This window comes from Camellia sinensis, chromosome 9 (genome assembly GCF_055761805.1).
Source record: "Camellia sinensis isolate YWXY chromosome 9, ASM5576180v1, whole genome shotgun sequence".
Classification (NCBI taxonomy): domain Eukaryota; kingdom Viridiplantae; phylum Streptophyta; class Magnoliopsida; order Ericales; family Theaceae; genus Camellia; species Camellia sinensis.
Genome location: NC_138969.1, coordinates 184,506,347 through 184,533,112, shown reverse-complemented (window position 1 = coordinate 184,533,112; position 26,766 = coordinate 184,506,347). Strand labels below are relative to the sequence as shown.

Here is a 26,766-nt window from a genome sequence, read left to right as displayed (position 1 = left end):
ATAAAAAAGAGCCGTTGTAGATATGTTTCAGTTATGTTTTTATTTAATTTTTATTTTTTTTAATGAATAAAGTAGCACACTTGGATCTCAGCCGTTGAATTGTTATTAATCAACGACATGTGGAAAAATCTGATCTTCGAAGTTCAATAAAGTTAGGAAAGTTTCCAGATCTACTCTTAACAATTTGAGAGCTTTGAAACTTCAGAGAGAGAGAGAGAGCTTCGGATGAGTGAAGATCAGAGGGAAGATCAGAGCTTCGGATAAGTGAAGATCAGAGGAAACTTCAGAGAGAGAGAGCTTCGGATAAACTTCGGATCAGTGAAGATCAGAGAGAGAGAGTTTCGGATCTCTACTTCAGATCAGCCTTGTTTCTTGGATCAGTGAAGATCAGAGGGAGAGAGCTTCGGATGAACTTCGAATCAGCTTTAGATCAGTGAAGATGAACTTCCAACCCTTTTCAACCCTCGAATCAGTGAAGATGAACTTCGGATCAGTGAAGATGACCTTTAGCTTTAGATCAGTGAAGATGAACTTCAGCTTTAGATCAGTGAAGATGAACTTCAGATCAGCTTTAGATCAGTGAACTTCGGATCAGCTTCGGATGAACTTCCAACCCTTTTCAACCCTCATCTTCAACCCTCTTCAGATCGAAGCCGTAGCCCCCATCAAATCTAGGTATTTTTCTTTAGATTATTTGAGATTATAATGGATTATTTGAGAAATTAATTTGAGATTATTTATGTTGGTATTCCTGAAATTTTTTAAATTTGTTATTGAATATTGATGAATTTTGGTATGAATTTGATAAAAAAAATTTAAATCTGTTTTTGGTATGAATTTGATGAATTTGCTGAATATTGATGAACATTGATGAATTCTTGTTCATTCTTGTTTAATATTGATGAATTTGATGAATATTGATGAATAAAACTTCATGCATTCTGGAAAATCCCAACTGAAAGGGAAGGAGGGAAGTGAGAAAACAGTTTAATTTTGGATGACTTGGCAGATTTGGCAGCTACCAAAGTAGTTGCCAAATTTGGCACTTGATTTGGCAGTTGCCAAATTTGACAGCTGTTATAGCATGCCATTAGAGAAACCAAGATTGCCTAAGCTGCTATAGTATGGCTTTGGCAGCTGATTTAGCCATCCATTGGATATGCTCTAATACAAGGAGTGGCATGGTTAAAGTCAACTAAAGTAGCCTATAGTATTGAAGGCTTGTGAATTAGGCTATTCCATTTTTTTTTTGTTTGTGAACTTGTCATTTGTTATCTCTTAAGCGTTGTGTTTCTTGGTTTTAAGACACATATCTAGTGTTGTCTGCTACCTTGGAATAATTTGTATGATCAATTTAGCAGTCTGTTTTGGTACAATCCAATCCAATCTTGAATTTTTCAGCTTAAGCCTTGTTTGGCAAGTGGTGATTTTAATCAAAATATCAAAAAGTCACTAAAAAAATCAAAAAAACCAATAACTTATACCAAAAAATTAAAGATTTTCTTTTCTCTCTACTTTTTATACATCTTTTCGTAAAAAATTAAAAAGTCATATAAAAAATACTAATTTTTTTTAAAATCATATTTTAGCCAAAAAACTAAAAAAATATATTTCCAAACGAGGTCATATTGGTAACCCCATGTGTATTAACTGCACCTGTATATTTATATGTCAAACTTCACAATAAGTTTAATTAAGTTGAATTACACAACATTAAACCACTTAAAAATATAAAGAAATAAATGCTAGAGCCATATGAGGTAAGAAATGGTATGTGATTCTTTGGCTTCAAATTTCATGTCCAGATGGACTCTCAGCCGCATAATCAGTGGCAGAGTCAGGAATTTAATGTAGAGGCACCTATTAATTATAATTTTAAAATTTTTCTTCCCCAATTAATAATAATAACATAATAATAATTTTTTGAGCTAATATTAAACATTAAAAATTAATATTCATTACAAAAAGTTTTTAATTTTAAACTTTTACAATTGATCCCAACAAATTTTCATCTTTTGAAATCTTTCCATGATAGTATCTTGTCAATGCCATCAAAAATCTATCCCTTAATGTAGACAACCAAGCTATCATTCATCCATTCATCACCCATTCGGTTCCGCAACCGATTCTTCATAATATTCATAGTTGAAAATACCCTCTCAATAGTAGCAGTTGTAACAGGCAAGATTAATGCTAACGTCAAGAGTAAATACACCCATGGATATATTTTGTCTCTTCCAGTCTCCACCATTTTCTTAGCAAGATCAACAATTCCATTCAACCTTGATAACTCACTACTAGATAGCATGTCGATAATATATGTATCAAGTTGATCATTAAGTACCATGAGCTCCACCGAAGAAAATTCCTTAGAATAAAATTTGGCAAGATGAATTAACTTTTTCTTGTCAAAACTAGAGAAAGAATTAGATGAATTCAAACATGCCACACAAAGTAACAACTCAATGTTTGACTTAGTGAAATGAGCATTTAGTTCTTGAATTTGCATATCCAAAACCGTGTAGAATAACTCAGCGCGATAGTGATGTAAGTTTGTAATTTCTTGAACATTACGTCTTTTTCTCCCTCGAGCTACAAACATATCATCCATTTAAGGAACATCAATTTCATATTTTTCACAAAAATAAAAAATATCATCAAATAAAGATTTTCACCCACTCTCCCTCATCTTTTGGAGCCGTACTTTAGATATTTGAACACAATTCATGGCATTGACAATATCTTGATCTTTCCTTTGTAGTGCTTGCGATAACTCCCTTGTAATAGCCAATATCATTTTCATCAAATGAAGGTTGAATACAAACTCAAATAATTGAATTGAGTCCAACAATACATTTGTTTCTGCTCATTGTTCTGAATTTGAACCATCCTCCGAAATCATTTCAAACACATCAATCATTGTTGAAAACATACCATCCAAGCTGATTAAGGTACCATAGTGTGAACCCCAACGTATATCACCAGCACGTTTAAGATTAGTTTCTTAATTTAAGCCTTGTCTACTAGATAGCTCTCTAGTATTAAATGTCTCCGCAACTTTTGCAGCTTGCTTCTCCCTAACAATATCTCGACATTTACAAGATACTCCAACAACATTCACCACATTAGCAACCAAAGTGAAAAGTAAAGCAATTTGATCATGATTCTTTGTCACGGCTACAAGTGCTAATTGCAATTGATGAGCAAAACAATGAACATAATATGTATAAGGATTCTCTTTTAGTATAAGTGTTTTAAGACCATTGAACTTACCTTGCATATTACTAGCCCCATCATATCCTTGACCCCGCAATCTGGAAATACTCAATCCAAGTCTGGAGAATAAATTTTTCACAGCTTGTTTGAGTGAGAGAGCGTTCGTATTAGCAACATGATCAATACCCAAAAAAAACGCTCAACCACTTGGTATTTTTTGTCAACATATCGTATTACAACTACTATTTGCTCACAGGCTTCATCAATCAAAATAGAAAAAGTGCATCACCAAGATCTCTAATAATCACATTGATAGTTTCAAATGCAGCCACATTTATAATATCTTTTTAAATATCAGGAGATGTCAACTTGAGATTTTATGGAGCATTGCTCAATGCAACCATTTTGACATCTTCATTATGATCAACAAGAAAATTGAGAAGTTCAAGAAAATTTCCTTGGTTAGTTGAATTTTCAGATTCATCATGCCCACGAAACGCAAGTCCTTGTCTTAAAAGAAATTTGACACAAATAATCGACGCCTTCAAACGGGTTCTATAGCGACCCCGGTCTTCTCCCATTTGATTATTGTATCCGGACTTAGGTTCCGTAGATTCTGTCATTGTATAATTGTTGTTGTTGTCCCTTATTTTCTCATTTGGACTTATAGGATGTGTTGGGCAGGTTTGTTTCAGGTTGGTTGGGTTTAGAAACCAAGTGTTGCTGTCCAGAATTTTGGATCTTCACTCGAGCGAGGAGTTTGTCGCTCGAGCGAGCTGTTATTTTTGGTTCTTCGCTCGAGCCGGGGTTTGGTAGCTCGAGCGAGAGGTTGCGTCTGATTTGGACCTGTAGCTGTGCATTCTTGGCTCGAGCGAGCTTTTCTTCATTCGAGCGTGTTAGTTCGTTCTTCGCTCGAGCGATAGTTCCTTCGCTCGAGCGTGTGTCTGGTTACAGACCTGAGGGTTTGAGTTCTTCACTCGATCGAGTTTTCTTTTGCTCGAGCGAGCTTTTGGGTTGTTGGCTCGAGCAAGGCTTCCTTGGCTCGAGCGTAGCTTCTCTGTGTCTGGTAGCTCGAGCGACAAAGTCTTCGCTCGAGCGAGCCTGTCCAGTTTATATACACAGCAACGGGTTTTGATTAGTCTTTTTCATCTTCTTTTGATTCCAAACCCTAGGTCCGACTTCTCTCTCTCCCTACTCACCTTCTTTCTTAGATTTGATCTATTTAGAGGGTGTTTCTACCCTAGTTGATTTATTAAAAACATAGAGGGAGTCGAGGGCTTTCATTTAATCTGAACATTTGGCGATTTGGAGCACATTGGTATTTGGGCACTCATCTCTGTCTTCACCATTTGGGTTGTTTTCTTCGAGGTAGGGATTTCCTACTCCATTTTATAGGCCTTGTTCTAAGTTTTGGTATTTTGATATGTTGGGGATACTTTGGTAAATTTTGGGAAAAACCCTAGTTGTATTATTAAATTAATTTGTATAATTAATTCATGGAATTGGGAAAAGATGGTTAAATTCATGGAATTGGGGAATTCATTGATTAAATGGCGTAGTTGGATAATTTGAATCATTTGTCTATTGAATTGTTGACATAGTTATTTTCAGTTTAGAAATAACTGTTTTGGGCTATCGGTGGAGGATAGTCGTGATTGTTGTAGACATTGCATGTGGATTAGGAATAACTAAAACTAATCACATTGGTTAAGTCATTAATTTTGACTATTGCATTGATACAGAAAATACGTGTATTGATTGAGCATTGCATTTGCATACATTGTTTTGTGTGGGAGGAGATAGGGGATGTACTCCACGGTTTAGGGGAAGATAGGGGATGGACCTCTAAACCGGATTTTGTTTGGGAGGAGATAGGGGATGGACTCCATTAGCATCACTTTTATGTGTGCTTATTTATATAGAAGTGTTTTATTGATACAGCACTAAAATGTGTATCAATCTGGAAGTATGAAGTGTTTTGATTTGAGCTTGAGTCTCATTTGTTTGTTGATATTGGAAGGATGTGAATATGATATATGTAATTCATTGTTGTAAGTTTGGCCAGGTTCTGAGCCATGTTGATAAAATTGGAAAGTAAAACGTGTCTTAGACAATAGTGTCATGAGACTGTAAAATGAAGTAATTGATTATCTTGGTTAACCATCTGTTGAATGCTATTACTTTATTCATTGCTTATATGTGGTTTAGTATATTTCTACTGGGCTGTGGCTCACCCTTTATGGGAACATCATTTTCAGGTTCAGGTGATAAGATACCTCCAAGGACTTAGCTTGGAAGGACTTGGATTTTGAAGACTATTTTTAGTTATTTGTTTTTCATTACTAGTACATGTAAACACTCAAGTCTAGGGCTTTATTTATATTTGAGTTAGAACTCATACTTTGTGTCCAAGTGTTAGCTTGGAAAGATGTAAGCCGGTAGGGCATTTACTTTGATGTTACATGTAATGCTTTTGTTTAGTAAGACTCTGATGGATATTATAATGAATTATTAAAGTGTTTTCTTTAAATAATGCATGTCAATGATATATATAATGGGTATATTTTTGAGGGCGTTACAGGTTCGATACTCAATTCGAGCTTAATCACATTGTTTGAAAAAAATCGTTTGAATATGTTGATTTTGGTTTAACATGTCTTGACATTTACTTAAAGCTTGATTATGAGCACTATTGGGACCTCTAACATGAGTTTGAATTTTTTTTTTTTTCTTCCAATTTGAGAAACCCTCACCAACAAACGAATCACCACCAGCTTGATCTCCAATATCAGGTTTGAAAAGATAACAACATATACAAAATACTGTATCTTTTGCTACGCTATACTCTAATCAATTAGGAAATTCACTAAACCAAACCTGATTAAATGGCCGAAGTTTTTGTCCAAATGATTTTTGTGGAAAATTATGATCATGAGGTTGACAAGGACCTTTTTGTAGATATGCCCTATGAATTTGGTCTCGATCATTAGCATTATAGTCCATCATCCGAGGCCGTAGTCCTAGATACGCAGGAAAGTCTACTAAGTTGATTTCTATGCGACTTTGTTTTGCGGAAGAATAATTATAATCTTCTTCTTGAGGAAGAGATGATTCTAACTTTGATTTTCTTTTGAAATATTTTCCATGACTGTTTTAAAAAATCAAAATAAAAATTTATAATCAAAATCACAAACCCCCACAAATCAAAATCTCCAATTTTAATACAAATCAAAAAATTTAAATTTAACACAAATCACAACAAATAAAATTTCTAATTTACCAATATTATAACAAATGAAAGTCCCTAATTTAATTAACAAATACTAGAAATTAATATTTTTAAGTGTAGCACAAATCAAATCCCTAATTTTAGCACAAACAACAACAAACCAAAATCTCTACTTTTAATATAAATCACCATCAATTAAGATTCATAATTTTAACATATCAAAATATCTTATTTTAACATAAACAATAACAAATCAAAATTTTTTACAAATCAAAACTTAACAAAAAATTATAAATTGATACTCATAATTTTTATTTAAAAATAAAAAATCATAAATAAAGTTACCCGTAAACAATGAAGAGAAGATATCAAGATTGTAGTGTGATCCCAAATCTGTGTTGTGTGATCCTAATCTAGTGAATCGCAAGTTGATAAATTGCAAAGTAACAAAGAGATAAAAAAAAAAAAAAAAATAAAAACCTTGCTGCCGACGTCGTTTTCCCATGAATCAAAAATAATAATAATAATAATAATAATAATAATAATTAAGCGTGTGCTAGTGTGTCAATAGGTCGAAATGGGCTACCAAAGTGGGCTGTTGTGTATTATGTATATGAGGCGCTGTGTGTAAGCTAAAAAAAAAAAATTGAAAAGTCAGAGGAGGGTACATGACCCCCCGGGCCCTACATCCCTCCGCCCTAACGCACAATCATACATTGAGATTCTCTAACCACATTGTGTTGATAAAAGTACGTTGAGGATATACATACTGAGCTAAAGTTACTTTCTCTCTCTAAGTTTTTTCTCCTAGGATTGCTATGTGACCCCCCTTCCCCCTCCCCCTCCCTCTCCCTCTCCCTCTCCCTCTCCCCTTCTTTCTTCTTCTACTTTCTACAAATAATTTTTTGATTTTTTTTAGTTAAAATTGTAGAGAAAAAAAAGATGTAGGTTTAGGATAACTTTTTGATATTTGACGAAAAGATGTGTAATAAAATATTATAGAAAAAATAAAATGACTATTTTACCCTTTTGACTTTTAACTTTTTGACTTTTTGGTAGTTGAATTCAAAGGGCAAAATAATAATTTAATAATTTTGCCCTAGTTGCTTCTCTACCCTTGAATAGTATAGACATTTTAACTTTTTTTAGTAACTTTTTGACTTTTTAGTTTATCCCAAACAAGCCTTAAATCTTGGGAGACTATTCTTTCCACTCTCTCCCTCCTTGTGAGGTGTTTCTTCCCCTAGGATTGAAGTTTTTGAGTTTTCTCCTCCTCTCCTCTCCCAGCCAAAGCTAGATTTGCCGCTCTCCACTGCATCTCACCGTTTCTTACCGCCACCACCACACCACAATCAGATCTACTACCCATTGCCACTTCTTGCTGCCGACACCACCATTACCACGTTGTGGCCAATCTTCCTCCAGATCTGATTTCTTTCCCCCCCCAGATCTATGTTTTGGTTTGTTTTTTGAGATTTTTTTTTTTTTTTTTCTACTTATATCCTGTATTTGTGTTTGTTTGGGTTTCATGGGTGTGATTTTGGTAGCTTATCCTCTCTGGGATGGAAGCTTTTGTGATATCTCTGACTAGCCCTAGTATTGATATCTTATGATCGTTGCTGCATTGCAGTATGGGTTAGGATCTTATATGATCATGTCTTTGATACTATTTTAGCTTTGCTTGTGTGTCTCTTTGCTTATTTTTCCTTTGTTTAGAGTGAGCTCTATTTGTGTAGGTATGGAGTTCATTGTAAGTGCCGTTTGGTTTATCTTTAATGGATTTTACTTCCATTCAAAGAAAAAAAAAAAAGTACATTGAGGACTGTAGGAAAAACAATTGGAGATAGAGGAGAGGATCACTAGCAAAATAGTCCAAGCCACAATGAGGCTTAAGTTGAAATCTCAGTGGGAGACCTTTTTATAAATAAAAATAATAATAATAATATTTTGAGGCATTTGGATAATGATTTTTTTATTTTTTTAAATTTTTTTCTGAGTAAACTACTCTTTGTTCCTTTTATATTTAGTCATTTTCCCACTTTAATCCTTCAAGTTTGTTTTTTTTTACTTTAGCATTTCATGTTTAAAATTTTTCTCAGTTTACGCCTAGAGTGAATTTTTATTTAAAATTAGATAGAAAATGTCATGTTAACTGTCATATATTATAGAAAATATATTATTATATCGGAGTTTAGGTCTGTGTTAGATGTGTGAGTTGTACATAATAAAATATTTTATGCTATGTGATTGTCAATCTGTCATTTTTTGTCTAATTTTGAATAAAAGTTAGCTTTTGGAGTAAATTGAGAAAAACTTGAAATATGAAAGGTCAAATTGGAAAGAGAAAAAAAAAAAACAAAACAAAAACAAACAAATATGAAGGGCCAAAGTAATAAAATAATCAAATAGAAAGGCAAAATGTAATTTACCCCCTTTTTATCTAGGTGTCTAAAAAGTAAAATTTTATTTCAAATTTAGCATTTTGGAAACCAAATTTTAGTATTGTAATGTAATATATCTTGGCATTACTAAACTTTGTATTAAATTTGTCATAAGATTTGGCTATAACTACAATTTGATAGCCCTCTTTGTTTTTACATCTTTTTCTATTTAGCATTTTTTGTGGGAAAAAAAAATTAACATTAGTATTTGCTAAAAGATAACATTTTATTTATTTATTTATTTTATTAAAAACAGTAATAATTGAACTACTAAAACATTAAAGCATCTCATATGCTTTTCAAGCCTAAGTAAGCTAGATAGAATTTAGGTCAAGTGGACCACATTTTTAGATATTAATACCACAAAGTCACGACATTCTTGCATGATGTGGGTTTGGCTCTGATATTATTTATCTTCATGATCCAAGTAGTTTATTCAGAAATGTAAGTCCAAGTTGTTGCGCAATAACTCACTCAGTTTGTTATGAAATATTAGTATAATATTTCATAATAAATAGGTCATTTTATTATTAAATCATCAAGTTTAATTAACAATTTTTAATAGTGTTAAAATTTTATTTCAATTAATAATTCAGATAATTTTATTATTGTATAGGTGAACAATTAAAAATTTCACTTTTTCAATTAATTATGTTAAATAAAAAATTCTGAAAATGAGGTATTTGTAATTTTTCAAATCACATGTGACAATTCATATTTTAAACAAATTTCAAAAAATATATTTATAATTTACTAAAACAAAAAAATATATATAAAATTATATAAAATATAATTATAATTCTTTTTTTTTTCTTTTTAAAACGTTTCCAAAATTTCTCAATCAAACACGCCCGAAAAGTTGAGGGCCTAGTTGAAATCCATACAACCAAAAAAGCATTTGGCGACAAAAATCTTCACCACAAAGCCAACATATCAAGTCAATGATGTTGCCCAATGCCCACTACATAGAAATGAAGCAAAAATATGAGCCACATTTGAAATTATAAATATCTACAGAAGTGATAGAATGATACAAAATATGCATATATATAAATATTATTTTTAAGAGCGTCAAAAAAACGTCATAAATGTTATTCTTATTAGTTTTTTTGATAAATAATCATACATAAATACATGTTAACTTGTTCGTAAATGACATAATATATACTCATGAAGTAACTCATTACATGTCTTTCGACTGTGACTATTCTTATTACATTGGCTTCAATGAATGACTTTTTTTCAATGTGTTGCTACTTAATTTGTTTGTAGTAATTTCTCAATGTTAATTTGCCCTACAAATACTTATCGTTGGTTGAGTTTTATTTCTTTTTCGTTTGTTTTAGCAGAATTTATTTTATTTTATTTTATTGTATTTTATTTTTTTTATTCTACTTTGAATGTAATGTGTTAGTGATTGTGTCATTTTTGTGATAGGGAGGAGAAAGCAGGAGGCATGAATGGGATGGTAACGGTGACAATAACAACAATAGCGATGGTTTGACAAAATTTTAATTCGAAAAGCGTCCCCCACATTTTATGAGTGGGAATATTTTCCATTGATTATTTATTTATTTATATTTTTACTTTTTAATTTCCGTCAATCAAATCTATCTATCTATCTATCGATATTACATAAGCAAAAAAAAAATTTTAGTGAGAAGAGCTAAGAGAATTCTGTGTTTGATTATGTGTTCCAAATACATTTTTACCCACTGATTTGAGTGTAGTGTTTAGTTTGAGCTTTCAAATTATAATTTCACATCCACTTTTGAAAACTCCTTTTTAGACGAGAAAATTTGGCTAACCTGGATGTCAGAACAGTGTTTGGTTTTTTTTTTTTCCCCTTTTTTGGCACCTGTTATTTTTATATTGTAAATAAAAAATATTTTTGAAATTTTTTAATTTTTATATGAGTTTCGAATAGAATTTTGATTTGTGTGTTCGGTTATGAGCTATAAGTTTTTAATTAAATAACTTTTCTAATTTCAAAAACTCAAAACTCCCTCTAAAACTCAATTCAAAACTCTTTTAGAAACTCATAACTAAACAAATTTTTCACACTCAAATTATAATTTCATAACTCATAAACTCAAAATAAAACTCTATTCTCAAATCATATTTAGAAAACTCTATCAAACACAACCCTAAGTGTTCAATCTAATTTTCTTGATTTTTCAATTTAAAAAAAAAATAATTAATAAATCACGTACTAACACTTTCTTTTTTAAACAAAGAGTGTATTTTTTATTCTTAAAATCATTCATTCCTTACCATTAAACAAGAAGTTTTTCAATTAAGCAAAAATAATTAATAAATTACACACTCAAAAAAAGAGTTTTTCAATTAAAAAATAATAATAATAAATCACACAATCAAAAATATTTCGTCGTAAAATATTTTCTATTAAAATATTTTAAATTCTTCACTATAAAGTATAAAATAATTTAGGATAAATTACAAACACATCTCCTGAGATTTGATTAAAATATGAATCACCCCTGTAGTTCTGAAAATTACATTACACCTCCTGAAGTTTCTAATTTCATAACAAATCACCTTTTCTATTAATAAATCATGAAGTCAATTAACAGTTTTTAATGATGTTAGAAATATATTTCAATTAGTAGTTTAAGTAATTTTATTATTATATAAGAGAGCAATTATGAATTTCATTTTTTTAGTTAATTCTGTTAAATAAAAAAATTTGAGAAGATGGTATTTGTACTTTTCTAAATCACAGGAGACAATCTGTACTTTATTATAAATCAAGTCATTTATGTGTAACTCTGATAAAAATAAATAAAATTTAATTGATTATAAATCATTTTTACTACATATTTTAGATAAATTTTATATTATTTTTAATTTTAAAACTAATTTTTAATTATTTATTTATGCTCGTGCATAGCACTGCCAAGGCTATTTTATCGGCTCTTAACACAAAGTAAAAATAAAACTAACTAAGATTTTGAAAAGAAAAGTCATGTTTTTTTTTTTTTTATTAGTAACTTTAGAATACAAAAGTTGCTAAAATTTTTAGGTTATTGACACAAAACAAAATTAAGAAATAAAAAGGTGATCCTTGAAATTTTTTTTTAATTAAGGCACCGTTTGGGAAGAAGTTGGTTGGGCTTTTTTGGCTATTTTAGTCACAAAAAACAAAATAGGCTATTTTAGCCATAACAAACAAAACATCACATCCAACCCATAATCATTACACTCTTCTCTCACAAAAAAAGTAAAAAAAGCCAAAAAGTCAAAAAGCCCTTCCCAAACCAAGCTTTTTAGCCCAGGCTAAAATAGCCAAAAAAGCCAAAAAGCCAAAAAGCCAACCCACTTCCCAAACGGAGGCTAAGTAGTTTTAGAATAGAAAAATTATTAGTACTCGACATGAAGTAGAGTTAAAATTTGTATAATAAGATGTCATAAATGCTTATTTTTTAACTACACAAAATTTAACTCTTATCTAATTTTTAACTTATTACACCTCAGTTCTCATTTTTTATTTTTTATTTTTATTTTTTGGTACAAATTTTAAAAACTTATAGGTGACATTTCAGTCTTACCTAATTTTTAAACTATTATTCTCTTCTGTTATTTTTGAATTTTAAATTGGGTAAATTACACTGACACCCCTTGAAGTTTCTGTTTAATACAGATCCCCTCACATTTGAAAAATTACATTTCCCTCCTTGATATTTTTAATCTCATTACAAATTGTCCCCTAGATTGTTGATGTCAAACCCTAAAATTTTCTAAATGATCATTTTGCCTTTTTTCTTACTATTTCTTCTTCCTATCATTGTGATTACATTGTACAACTTTCCATCATTAAATTCTACCTGAACATATTTTTACTTAGTGATGATATACAAACATAAATTTTATACTATAAAATTTTCAAACACAATGATATAGCTTAATGGTGACATTTCATTTTAAAACAAAACACTCATAAACATTATTTATATTTACAACATTACTATCACAACATTTTTATAATATTATATATATATATATGAATAGAATTTTTTATTTTTATTTCCACCATCATTTTTCTTTTTTCTCTATTCACCTACATTTATTACAATATTACCAAACACCATCATTTACATTTATTACAGTATTACAGAATTTTTTTATTTTTGTATTTTTTATATTTGGTAAATTAAAAAAAAACACAAAATATTATAGTTCTTAAGTATATCTAGATTAGGTGTATGTAAAAAAAAAATTTTAAAAAAATTCTTAAAATATTTATAAAAAAATATCAATAAAAATAAAAAAAAAATGAAAAATAAAAAAGTTTAATTTTTTGTGTGAGTTAAATCAAAGAAAATTATTGTTATTTCTCTTGATATGACATGAACAAAATATTTGTATTATTTTATTATTATATATGTATAAAGGTTAAGGGTCAAGTATGTCATTTTAATCTAACAGGGATAAGTGTAATTTTTCAAACGTGAGGGTGGATTTGTATTAAACAGAAATCTCAGGGGGTGTCAATGTAATTTACCCTTTTAAATTTCAACTTGATTTCTTTTTATTCAATATTCATTTGATGTTTACTAAATTTCTCTCTATCTCATTTTTTATAAATTATTTAATTTTCTTTTTCTATGTTCTTATAGTTCATCCTCAAATTTAAACTTGATTGTTTTTTATCTTCATCTTTGTGGAAGATAGAGGATTCTCCACAAGGAATGTGAGATGAAATAGTCATTCCTGTTCTCTGCAAAGAGAAACTAATTGGTTAGTGATCTTTCCCGACCAGGTTTGGTCGGGAGGACCTTCCAACAATCAAGTTAGGTGTAAGATTGGCCATATAATATTTATTTATGAAGATAGGTTTTATACTTCTTTTCTTGCTCACCATTTGCTTTTTCTTACCCTCCCTTTTATAATGTTATTTACTTTTGCCATGTTCGTTGGATTGGCATTTTCATCTAAAGGTTCTAGTCACTCCTAGACTTTGGTCGGGTAAGTTGCCAGGTTACTTTGATCATTGGCTGTTGGATTACTTTGCTGTGTATGGCTTAGATCATGTTAGGCTTTTTAGGGACAGTCTGGCAATTGCCTTATCCGTCCGATCAAGTTCATCAAGTGGTCATTCCATTGTATGGGACAGACCTATGCATCTATTTCTGATGATTGTGATCTTTACCGTCGATTATGAATTAATCCGACAGCAAATTTGCATTCTGCAAATCTCTTTCTAGAATGCGACTTTACTTAGGCTCTAATCACGTGATATTGTCCCCCCTTCCATCGGGCCTATCACGAACTTAGGCCCTTCTTAATCGGGCTAACACATCTGGCTCGTTGTACCAATGTTCTTATCTTTCCACAATCTTATATTTACAGAATCCATTCTCGCTATTAATTTTCAGTTGAGTTTATTCTTTTTCAAAAATTTATCTAATTTTCACTTTCTATATTCTTCTTCAAATTTAAATTTTTTTTTAATTTTTATCTTTATCTTATATTTATAGAATTTCAGTATTACTCTTTCTGTTCAATTGAGTTTATTCATTTGAGTCTATTTCAAAAAAATTAATTAGTCCTGCATATCTATATAAGCATAGTGAAATCACTCTAATCTATTATTTAAATACTCATATAAATTAATATCACAATAATTAGTCCCTTTTTAACATGTTTATTATTGTTTATCACATTTTGTTACTTGTCCGTGTATAGCACGGGTTTTACATTTATTATATAAGTAAAAAGGAATTTTTAGTAAGAAAAACTTTAAGAGAGTTCTAAGTGCTTAATCCAAATTTTTTGACTTTTCAATTTAAAAAAATAATTAATAAATCACACACTAACACTTTCTTTTTTAAACAAAGAATGCATTTCTATTCCTAAAACCATTCATTCCTTACTATCAAACAAGGAAGAAGTGTTTCAATTAAGAAAAAATAATTAATAAATCACACACTCAAAAAATGAGTTTTCCAATTAAAAATATTAATATATCATACGCTCAAAAATATTGTCGTAAAATATTTTCTATTAAAATATTTTAAATTCTTGGTATAAAATAATTTATATAATGAAAATTTTGTAACAAGTTTTTTTTCCTTTCAATCTGGCTATTACTACTCAACGTATCTATCAAACCTCATTATTTTCATACACAGTAAATGTTAATCGAGTTTCTTCAAGCTTCAAACCCTCAACTCAAATTTTCTTTTAATTTTTAATTATTTTAATAATGAAAATATTAAATGTCATTATGTGTTGCATTTTAATTACTTTATAATTAAATTCATGGAGTTTTATATTAAACCTATAGTGATCCCGGTTTTCCCGTCATATGTTGTGTTCCGGACTTAGGTTCCCTAGTTGTTGGTTGTTGTCTATATCTTGTTTCCATCCTTTAATTCCTTGTATTTGAGTTCTGGGATGTGTTGGGTAAGCTTGAAGCAGGTTGGTGGTGTGTTGAAACCAATGGTTGCTGCCCAGGTTTTTGCTTCTTCGCTTGAGCGAGACTTTTTGCGCTCGAACAAGCCTTGGGTGTTTGCTTCTTCGCTCGAGCGAGCATTTGTGCGCTCAAGCGAGTATTGTAGGTCTTCAGGTTTCATTTTCAAACGCAGCTTCCGCTCGAGCGAGCTTTCTTGTGCTCGAGCGAGCCTTGTGTCTTGTGTCTCTTCGCTTGAGCAAGCAGTTCTGCGCTCGAGCGTGCGTTTGCGTCTCTTTTAGACCTGAAGGGTGGCATTCTTCGCTCGAGCAAGTTTTTTTGCGCTCGAGCGAACCCTGTGTTATCTGTTCCTTCGCTCGAGCGAGAACTCTTGCGCTCGAGCGTGCATTTGCTTGAGTTGCAAACCTGAAGCTTCTCATTATTCGCTCAAGCGATGCTTCTTGCGCTCAAGCGAGGTATTTGTTGTATCTGGTCGCTCGAGCGACCATTCCTTCGCTCGGGCGAGCCTCGCATATATCAGATCGCAGCAATGGTTTCCTTCTTCACTTTTTGATCTTTTTTTATCTTCAAACCATAAACCCGATTGTCTCTCTCTCTAAAATACCCCTTCTCTCTACAAATCCTTTTGATCTAGAGTTCTTCGACCCTACTTCCTTTGTAAAAAGGGTGGAGTATCGCGTGGGCTGCATTTTGATCTGAAAAAGTGTGGATTTGGAGCATCTTGAATTTCTCATTCTTCTCCTTTGGGCTTCTCCATTTGAGGTGAAGATAATCTGCTCCTTATTATGAGTTTTAACATAAATTTTGGTCATTTTGTATAGATGGAGGTGTCAGGGAAATTTGGATGAAGTTAGGGTTTGATTTTGAATTTATAAAAGAGGGGTTTCAAATGTTGGGTTCCATATGTTTGTGGGGTCTTGAGAATGTGTTGTTTGTATAAAATTGATAAAATTTTGGCCTTGGGTACAATTTATGGGAAAGGGGAAGAATGCCCTAATTTTGAATTATATACATTGTTGGTAAATGAAGAAAATTGTGGAAACATGAAATTGGTTTGGAAATTGTGAAATTGAGGGAAATTATGATTATATGGTGTAGGTGGATTGGTAAATCACTCACCTATGGAAAATGTGATAATTTATCTGTTTGATAGATTTATTTATCTGTTTAGATATAACTGCTTTGGGCTATCGGTGGAGGATAACCATGATTGTCATAGAAAATGCATGATGATTAGGTGAATTGAAACTAATCAATTTGAATATGTCATTGAATATGACGGTTAGATAATAACATTGAACATGTGATTGAATTGGTCATTGTATATGACAACTTGTCTAAATGTATTGTATATATATATTGTTTGGGAAGAGATAGGGGATGTACTCTATTGTTTGAGAGGAGATAGGGGGTACATTCCATTGTTTAGGAGGAGATAGGGGATGGACTCCATTGATAACTAAGTTGGCTGGAGTGTCCAAAGTGAAAGTCTCGAAACCTTATATACATCTGAATGATGTTGTTGATTGAAGTGTTGATTATATGGGTTGTAGTCTCATTTCGATTTGTTTGGATTAATGATGAAACATGTCTATGAATTGAGTTAGATAAATAAATGGAAGTGGATTGGAATATAGATGTAAACGTTGATGGGTTATGGAAAGGGTGTAATTTGGTTTACAAGTATTAACCATTTATCGAATGCCAATGTTTCAGTTATTTCTCATATTTGGTTTAGCATATCTCTACTAGGTTTTGGCTCACCCTACTTAGGACACCATTTTCAGGTACAGGTGACATGCCACCTCCAAGGTCTTAGCTTGGGTGGTTTAGGAGCTAAAGACTTCATTTTGTCTATTTATTTTTTATGTTAAATGTAAACTCAAGCCGAGGGCTTTATTTGTAATAGAGTTAGAACTCTTCTTTTGTTATACCCAAGTGATAGCTTGGAAAGATGTAAGCCCGTAGGGCATTTATTTTGTTATTAGAAGTTAAAGTCACATGCTATAGTTTCAAGATAAACAACAATGAAAATGTAATGCATGTGATATCCGTTGTAAAGAAGACTCTGATGAATGAAAATATAATATTTCTTTCATTTTTATGGATTATATGAATGATTGTCTTATACTGTTTTTTTCGAGGGCGTTACAACTTGGTATCAAAGCGTACCGGGTTTGAATACCTTGGGTACGTGGGAAGTGGTTAGTATCACAATGGGTTTGTCTCGCTTGTTAGAAACTTATGTATGATGTATATGATAACATGTTTATGTGACAATATGGGTATGAGATTTAGTTTCTAGGATGTTGATCGGATCTATGGGTTTCTAGGAGTCTTGTTAGAAAGGCACTTGATCACTGCTGTTTCTAACTGGAACTCTAGCAACGCCGCGGGACGGCCATTATCCGGAAATGAAATTCGTAAATGCTTATGTGATTATGTGCTTATGTGGAATGAATTACTGTTGTCCATCACATTAGAACGCGAGTGAAATAGCTTCGGCACATTTGTAAATGTGCTAATGTCTTTGTTACCTTTATTAGGATGTTAGGACGAGAACGTGGTGGTAGGCGTGGTAGGCCTAGGAGGTAGGAGATGCCTATACTAGATGAGATGCCGGCATAGGAGGAGGGAATTGATCAGGCCAACGTGGCCGAACCAGTAGGTCAGCAGGCCATGGGCGCCTTTGCCCGCGAGATGGTAGGATCATTGAGGGAATCTATGGACATTCTCAGGGCTGAGAATCAAGTCCAGGGCCAAGTAGCTGAGGCAGGGCCGTCTTTTCTTAAAAGAGAGTTCTTTCGGTCGAATCCGGACGAGTTTTTGGGTGATCCTAAGGAGCCACTGAAGGCTGATGAGTGGCTGGAACAGATAAGGAAGACGTTTGAGATGCTTGGCATCGATGACGGAGGCTTGAGAGTGACCTTGGTGTCCTTTCAGTTAAAGGGAGACACGGGTCAGTGGTGGAAGTTTGTTCGAGGGTGTATTAGAGAGACTTGGGAGACTTTTGTTAACGCCTTCCAGGATAAGTTTTTGCCTCCCACTGTTAGGGAGATGTTGAGGGATCAATTCTGTCAGCTCAAGCAGCTGAATACACCTATTGCAGAGTTTGAAGCCACTTTTACTAGCTTATCGAGGTTTGCACCAGAGTTAGTGGCGACCGAGGAGCGTAGATGTTTGGAGTTCGAAAAGAAATTGAGGACCGGGCTCATGTTTCGAGTTGTCAGGTCCATGATTAGGGAGTATGGGCGCCTTGTGGAGACTGCAACCCATCTTGAGACTATTATGCACGCTGAGGAGGAGAGGATGAGGGGCTCCAGGAAGAGTCAGGATGGCTAGGGGGACGGCAAGAGGCAGAAGGGTTCTAACCCTCAGCAGTCCCAAAGAGTGCATTCGAGGTCTACCTTCCCAGTACCAAGTCCAGGTTCTGGGAGAGGCGGTCAGGGAGACATCACTTGTTACAAATGTGGTCAGTTTGGCCACAAGTCTCCAGCTTGCCCGCAGAGGGAAGGAGGGTAGAGAGCAGCTTCTTCTTCGGTTCGTTCTCAGGGCCAGAGTTAGGGTAGAGGCTAGTCGCTCACTTGTTATCTGTGTGGGCAGGCGGGGCACTTGAAGAGGTTTTGCCCACAGTCGGGTGGCACATCTAGTGCATCTGGTTCGAGACAGACACAGAGTTATCAGCCAGCCCAGTCAGTCCAAGCCTCGAGAGCCAATCAGGAAACCTCTTTGGCTCAGTCTGTGCAGCAGTCTTATGCTCCGAGAGGTGAGCAAGTGGATTAGAGACCTACAGGGTGCGTGTATGCTGTTACAGCGCCAGACCTTGTACCAACTCCATCTGTTTTTTGTTTTGCAACTCGGTTGTTAATGTGTTGATTGATACGGGTGCATCACATTCCTTTATATCTTCTGTATTTGTATCTGTTTTGGGGTTGGAGTTGGCGCAATTAGCATCTCCTATTTGTGAGTATCACCTATTGGGGGTGTCACGACCCGAAATAGGGGCTAATCGGAATCGCGACCGGCCAGCGCCTCATCTCGCACGCTAGGCCTACTACTAACTAGTTTAGAGAATAAATAAATAAATCATCACAAATACTAGGTGATTACATTTAACTAGAGCGTTGCTATATAAGTCATACAAGTCATAAAGGAAAGTTAAGTTACAACAATAACTTGGCCTTATGCCAACAAACGAGGTAATACATGACTTATATAAAACTATAGGTCTAGAATCCATCTCGAGCCACGAGACACCACAAAAATAGGTCTTTGGTTATCCACTAAGCATTCTCCTTACCTGAAATGGGTTAGTAACACACCCGTGAGCTATAAAGCTTGTGAGAACATATTTACACAATTTAAAATTTTGCCATGGTTCAAACATAAATATTTCAAGTTTCAAGCATAACTGTTCATGTTCAAAAGCACAATGGCTGAAAAGACAAAATAAATGCTCTTATATATATATATATATATATCAAAATATACATACATATGTCCATTGGACTCGATATGTTGCCAGAGAAGTAGGGAGCTACCCATACTAATATCAAGTGGTCATGATCATGCCAAAGGACGATGGCTGCGTCCCAACAACCACCCTTATAACGCCTCGCCCGTTGGTATCTTTAATTTCCCCCAACGTCCGGGATGTTCCGTTCGAATGTACGTTATTACATTTGCAAGAGTTTTATAACAATGTCTTAACCATGGCTTCATAAAAACAATATGTATATAAGCAATACGTGTGAGTCGGCTTATTCCGTTAGCTCACGTTTTCTAAAACATAACATGATTTTCAAAATGTATTCAAGGTACTTTTCCAATCCTAGGCATACTTGCTAAACTTTAAAATCATATGTTTATTCGATTATTCATAAATCAATGCAAACTCATGCTCCAAAATAATTCATCGATCAAAGCATGTCATTATATTCAAATACATGTGAAAAGCATAAGCATGAACTCACCTAAATGTACATGAAGTTTGGTAAAATTAACCGGAACTGAGATCTAAACACAAAGTATGAAAAACTACATTATAGTAGGTCTAGGAATTAATTCTAAGCATGAAATAAATATTCAAACCATAATCCCAAAGTTTACAATTTAAAAGGGGTCCTTCTTGTAACGACCCAGAACCGTATACGATGATTACCAGTGATTAATTATGTGTTAGTATGATTTAATTGAAGATTATCTGTTGAACTTAGAAAATACCTATTGAGATTACGACTTCGGGACTGAAATTGATGACCGTAATGGGTTCAGAAAACGAAATTGAGCACGCCTATGTGATACTGGGAATTTTTAGAGCCATTTGGGAAAATAAATTGAGAACTGAATTTCGTCTGCTTCGTTAGGCCATGTTTGGCTCAAAGTTTGGCACAATTGTTTATAAATGATATATAGATAAGTATAAGGGCCTTTATTGACTCTTTGACTCAAAAACAAAAGAGAAGAAAAAAATCTGGAAAGGAGAGAGAGAGAGAATTCGTGAGAAAGGGGAAGAAGAGGAGGAAAGAGAGAGTCAAGCTAAATCTTCTACAATTAAGTGATTAAGGTAAGGATTCCCCTCTAATTTCCTAGAATAAGGTTGTTACATCAATGATCTCGTGTTAAATAAGAGGATTGAAAGGGGAAATATGTTTAATTTGAGCATGCATGGCATGAATAGATGATTTATGGTTATATTTGTCATATTTTGAGGAAGAACCTCCATGGATTTAAGAATGAAGCTTTTATGCTCAAGTTTATGATTTTCTATTTTACTCCAAGATTTGAACTTCTATTGTTCCATATGGGTTTTGATTTGAAGTTTTGATGTTGATTTAAGATAGGTTTTAAGTGTTTTGGGTCTTGGATTTCATAAATGTGGAAAGTGATTTTGTAAAGAGGAGAATGAAACTTGGAAGAAGAACCAGAAATTCGGATTTTTGCTCTGTACGCTCAAGCGGAGGGAAGCCCGCTCGAGCGGTGAAAACAGCCTCCCAGCAGTTTTGGGACTTTTTACAGTACGCTCGAGCGGCCAAAGTGGCGCTCGAGCAGGAAGGCCTTTTTCAAGAAAATTTTGGGGAAGTTGCAGACTTGATTTTAACATGTTAATTGCATCATTTATCATCTTATGAACATGAAATGAGTATGAATCAAAGTAAAGAAAGATTAGAATGAACATGAAATGAAGTAAAAGAAAGAATGAAGTGCATGAATTACAGGATTTAATGATAATGTGTATTGAGAAATGTATGACATGTTGATATTTGCAGGTCAAGATTTGAAGACCGTGCATTCGGTTTCGGAAACCCTCTGTGAGTAACATTTCTGTAAAGATATGTTATTATGAACTATGTTTTAAATGTATTACGTTATGCTATGCTTTGAAATGAGAATGTTTTCCGTGAATGAATGTCCTGATTTGCGAATCTAGTATGGCATCCATAGATAGTTGGGTCATGGGGGCGGGAACATGCAGGCCCATGCGTCATGAGTCATGGGGAACGGCATGGAAGGACAAGCCCATGACTAGTTACGAGATCTCGTAGACTGTTGACTGATAGACTGTTATGAAAGGTTCTGTGGAGTATGCCATTACGTATGTTCTTATGATGACTGATGACTGATATATGTTTATGATTGATTTATTGTGGATTTATGAAAATGTCGGACTTCGTTCACTAACCTCTTTACTGTTATGTTACTTGCTGAGCTCTAGCTCATTGTTTGTAATTATGTATTATAGGTGAGCATTCTGGAAGTCAAGCCTAGGCGGGTTCTCGAGCCGAGCCGCTGTTTTGAAGCCTAACAAGTGTTTTGTGTGCTCCGAGCCGGGGCTAGGCCTGGAAGGCCGTTTTGTGAGCTTTGTCTTGTTGTATCTGTGGCTTTTGCCTATGTGTTGTATATGATCTTTTATTGCATGTGATGTACAGTAAGTGGGTAAATTAACACCTTTTTGGCATGTAAATACTTGTTCATATTTACGCACAACTCTTTGGACCATGGTTATTCGTTTTCGCTTCCGCGAGCCCCTTTTATTTATGTTTTGTATAGCAAGGCCTGTGGTAATCTAGGATTACTGGCCGGTCTCGTTGCCAAACTTCTAGGGGCGAGTTTGGGGCGTGACACTTCTCTTATGGTCCAGAAATTCTTAGTTTGCAGCACTTCAGATCAGAGGATAAAATCCTAATCAAAACACTTTAAAATATTCTGGAATTTTATAGGGTTATCAATCAAGATGTTATGAAACTTTTTCATGAAGGACTCGTCTCCCAAAAATTCTCATAAACAGGGTAAAATGGCAGTAAAACAAAGCTGGTCCAGATCCATTGCAGTTTCTAAAAAATCATTTCCACAACAATCTAGCCGTTGGATCGAGTTGAAACGAATTGGGTTGGAAAGATGACACTCTAATTTAACTCTAGTCCAAAAATCAACGGTTAAAGTGACCTAAATATGTTTTTACGAATTTTCAAAGTAGACTGTCTGTTCAGGAAAAAAAACTGTTTGTTGGGTAAAATGCTTGTTTTGAGCTTTAGCCTCATGGTTCATTGCAACATGATATCAATGGGAGGAAATAAAGTCTAAATCTGTATTTTAGGATTTAGATTCATGGTTCATTGTAACATGAAATCAAAGGAAAGAAATGAAGGCTTTAACTTATGGAATTGAAGTAGATATAGAGAGGAATTTACCTAGACTTGAAGCTTGAAGAACAAAGATGAGAGTGTTTGATTTTCTCTCTTAAATCTACAGATTTTCAGCAAGAAGATGAAGTTTCTGCACATATAGGATATATATAGGAAGAAAGGGGTAGGTAGGATCAATGACTAGGATTGAATGGTGAAGTATGTGGTAAAAAGGGGAGTGAGGTGGATATATCTTTCACCTCACCAAGAAATTACAGCCATGGTGGCTGATTTTACCACCACAAATTGCACTGCTCGGATAAAATGCAGTGCGCAGACATCCGGGCTATCCGAAAATCGGTTCAAGAAAAATTTCATTTAATCACTATTGACTAATTTCGACATTTTGAGTTCGATGGTGTGATCCGTTTCGTCTAAAGAAAAAAAAATACATCTTTACGGGTTTCATTTTTGACACACTCAAAGAGGATTATCAATTATTGTTCTGTTATAGGTCCGCCCCGGATGGCGAAATATAGATAATATTTATTAACATGACATTGATGAACTTATTAAATATGAGATGTGACCTCCGTTTATTGACGGTGTCAAACAAAAGGTGAAAAGTTGGGTCGGGTCTTCACGGGGGGCGAGATGGTTTTGAAACATGGGTGTCGGGGTTGTGATATAGAGGTCGCCGATCGTCGGCTTCCCTTTTCTTTTGTATTGATGGATATGTCTGGGTTTGATGTGATTTTGGGTATGGACTGGTTATCATCATACCAGGCTGTGATAGATTACTACCGTCAGAGAGTTACTGTATATACCTTGAGCGGGGATTGTTTTCATTTCTTGGGAGATCGGGTTGGTAGAGTCTTATCATCGGTGTACGATCTGCGAGGGCGGAGTGAGCTTAGTTGTCTTCTCGTTAGCTTTATGAGTAGTGAGTGTGATGAGACCCGGACTGAGTTTCCAAGAGTGGTTTGTGAGTACTCGGACGTTTTTCCTGAGGATCTTATAAGTTTACCACCTCATCGACAGATCGAGTTCTCTATTGACTTAGTGCCTGGCATGACACCGATTTCCATGACACCGTATTGTTTTGCCCCAGCTGAGTTGAGTGAGTTGAAGATTCAACTCCAAAAGTTGTTAGATACGGATTTTATTCGCCTAGCATTTCGCCTTAGGGAGCACCGGTCCTCTTTGCTAAGAAGAAAGATAGGGCTTTGAGACTTTGCATAGATTACCGAAAATTGAACCAAGTTACAGTTAAGAATAAGTACCCTATGCCTCGTATAGACGATCTATTTGATTAGTTGAAAGTATCCCGTTGTTTCTCTAAGATAGACTTGAGATCGAGTTACCATCAGTTAAAGGTCAGGAAGGAAGATATCCCGAAGACGACATGCCGTACGCGATATGGCCATTATGGATTCTTGGTGATGCCTTTTGGGCTTACCAATGCACCAGATGTGTTCATGGACTTGATGAACTGGATTTTCTGAGAGTTTTTAGACCGCTTCGTAGTCGTCTTTGTGGACGACATTCTGATTTATTCACCTTCTGAGGAGGAGCACGAGAAACACTTGCGAGTGGTGCTTAAGTTACTTAGAGCCCATAAGCTGTATGCTAAGTTTGGAAAGTGTGAGTTCTGGCTAAGAGAGGTTAAATTCTTAGGCCACGTGGTATCCGGGGAGGGGGTGACCATAGATTCATCCAAAATAGAGGCAGTGCAGGATTGGGCACAACCTAAGAATGTCTTTGAGATCCGTAGCTTTCTGGGATTGGCCGAGTATTACCGTCGGTTTGTGAAAGATTTCTCCATGCTAGCTTCGCCTTTGACTAGATTGATGCGGAAAGGGGTCAAATTTGTATGGAGTGAGACTTGTGAAAAGTCATTCTAAGAGCCAAAGTTAGACTTACCACCGCTCCAGTCTTGATTATTCCAGAGGGAGGTTTGGGTTATGCAGTGTATTGTGATGACTTACGAGGGGTTTGGGTTGTGTGTTGATGCAATAGGAGAAAGTAGTAGCCTATGGCTCACGTCAGTTGAAAACACATGAGAGAAACTATCCTACTCACGACCTAGAGTTGGCGCTTGTGATATTTGCCCTGAAGATTTTGAGGCACTATCTTTATGGTGAGAAATTCGAGGTGTTCTCGGATCATAAGAGTCTGAAATATCTGTTTACATAGAAAGACTTGAATTTGAGGCAGAGAAGGTGGATGGAGTTCATAGAAAATTATGATTTTGAGTTGCATTATCATCCGGAAAAGGCCAATGTTGTGGCCGATGCCCTAAGTAGGAAATCCATTAGTGATGTAGCTTGTATTGCTATCCAGGAATGAGAGATGTTGTGCTTTTGGTGAGTTCGACATGCTTCTGGGTGAGTTTGTCGAGTCTGCAGCCTTGTTTTCCGTAGTTGCACAACCTACGCTTGTGAATCGAGTGTTAAAGGCACAGAGGGGTGACTTTGAGGTAGAATCCCTTCGGAAGAAGATCTCTAGTGGGAAGGTAGAGAAGGATTTGACTGTGTATCTCGACCTGAGTGTGAGGTACCAAGACCGCTTGTTTGTGCCAGAGTCTTACCGAGAGGAAGTACTTCGAGAATTTCACCATTCACGCCTTGCGGTGCATCCGGGATGCACAAAGATGTATCACGATCTGAGTCACCAGTCTTGGTGGAGAGGTATGAAGAAGGATGTAACAGTATTTGTGTCAAATTGCCTTACTTGTCAGCAAGTGTAGGCCGAGCATCAGAGGCCAACGGTTTGTTGCAACCTTTGCCTATAGCCGAGTGAAAATGGGAGCACGTCATGATGGATTTTGTCGTGGGTCTTCCAAAGACTCAACGGGGTAGTGATGCCATATGGGTGGTAGTTGACCAGTTGACTAAGTCAGCGCACTTTATTCCTATGCGCGTGAGAGATTCGGTAGATCACCTTGCCGACTTGTATATCCGGGACATAGTGAGGTTGCACGGGGTCCCAATGTCGATTGTCTCAGATAGAGATTCGCGTTTCACTGCCCGGTTATGGCAGAGTTTGCAGAGTGCCTTGGGTACTAGACTGACTTTTAGCACGGCTTACCATCCTCAGACTGACGGGCAGTCCGAGCGTACTATTCAGATCCTTGAGGATATGCTTCGAGACTATGTCATTGACTTTAAGGGGTCATGGGAGAGACCCTTACCATTAGTGAAGTTTGCCTGCAATAACAGTTTCTAATCGAGTATTGGCATGGCACCGTTTGAGGCCTTGTATGGCCGACCGTGTAGATCTCCAGTATGTTGGGCCGAGGTGGGTGATGCACCTTTGTTGGGCCCAGAGTTGGTGCGAGAAACGACAGAGAAGGTAGCATTTATCCGTAAGAGGTTGGTTACGGTCCAGAGTCGCCAAAAGAGTTATGCTGGCCGTAGGAGGAGACCTTTGTCATTTGAGGTAGGTGATCACATCTTTCTGAAAATATCACTTGGGTGGGGTTTGATAAGGTTTGGGAAGAGTGGGAAGTTGTCCCCTCGGTTTATTGGCTCTTTTGAGATCCTTGAGCGAATTGGGGCTGTTGCATATCGTTTGGCATTGCCTCTACAGTTGTCTGGAGTGCATGGCGTATTTCATGTTAATATGCTTCGGAAATATGAGCCGGATCCGTCACATGTGTTGGATTGGACCGACTTAGAAGTAGATGAGGATGCTTCGTATGAGGAGAGACCGGTGAGGGTCTTGGATAGATGGGACCAAGTCTTGCGAGGCAAGACCATTCCCTCGGTCAAGGTATTATGGAAGCATCATGGAATTGAGGAAGCAACTTGGGAACGTGTG

The 26,766-nt window shown here is 35.1% G+C and overlaps 1 protein-coding gene across 1 annotated transcript; it reads right to left on the bottom strand.

The window, feature by feature from the left end:
- Positions 1-2,059: 2,059 nt before the first annotated feature.
- On the bottom strand, positions 2,060-2,611 carry LOC145799982 (uncharacterized). The gene has a single exon (XM_082889631.1). It carries the CDS (start codon positions 2,609-2,611, stop codon positions 2,060-2,062), a length of 552 nt encoding a protein of 183 aa, XP_082745757.1.
- Between the last annotated feature and the right edge of the window lie 24,155 nt (positions 2,612-26,766).

Coding starts and splice junctions, on each gene's coding strand:
- LOC145799982 (XM_082889631.1), bottom strand. CDS start 2,611: ATGGATGATATGTTTGTAGCTCGAGGGAGAAAAAGACGTAATGTTCAA.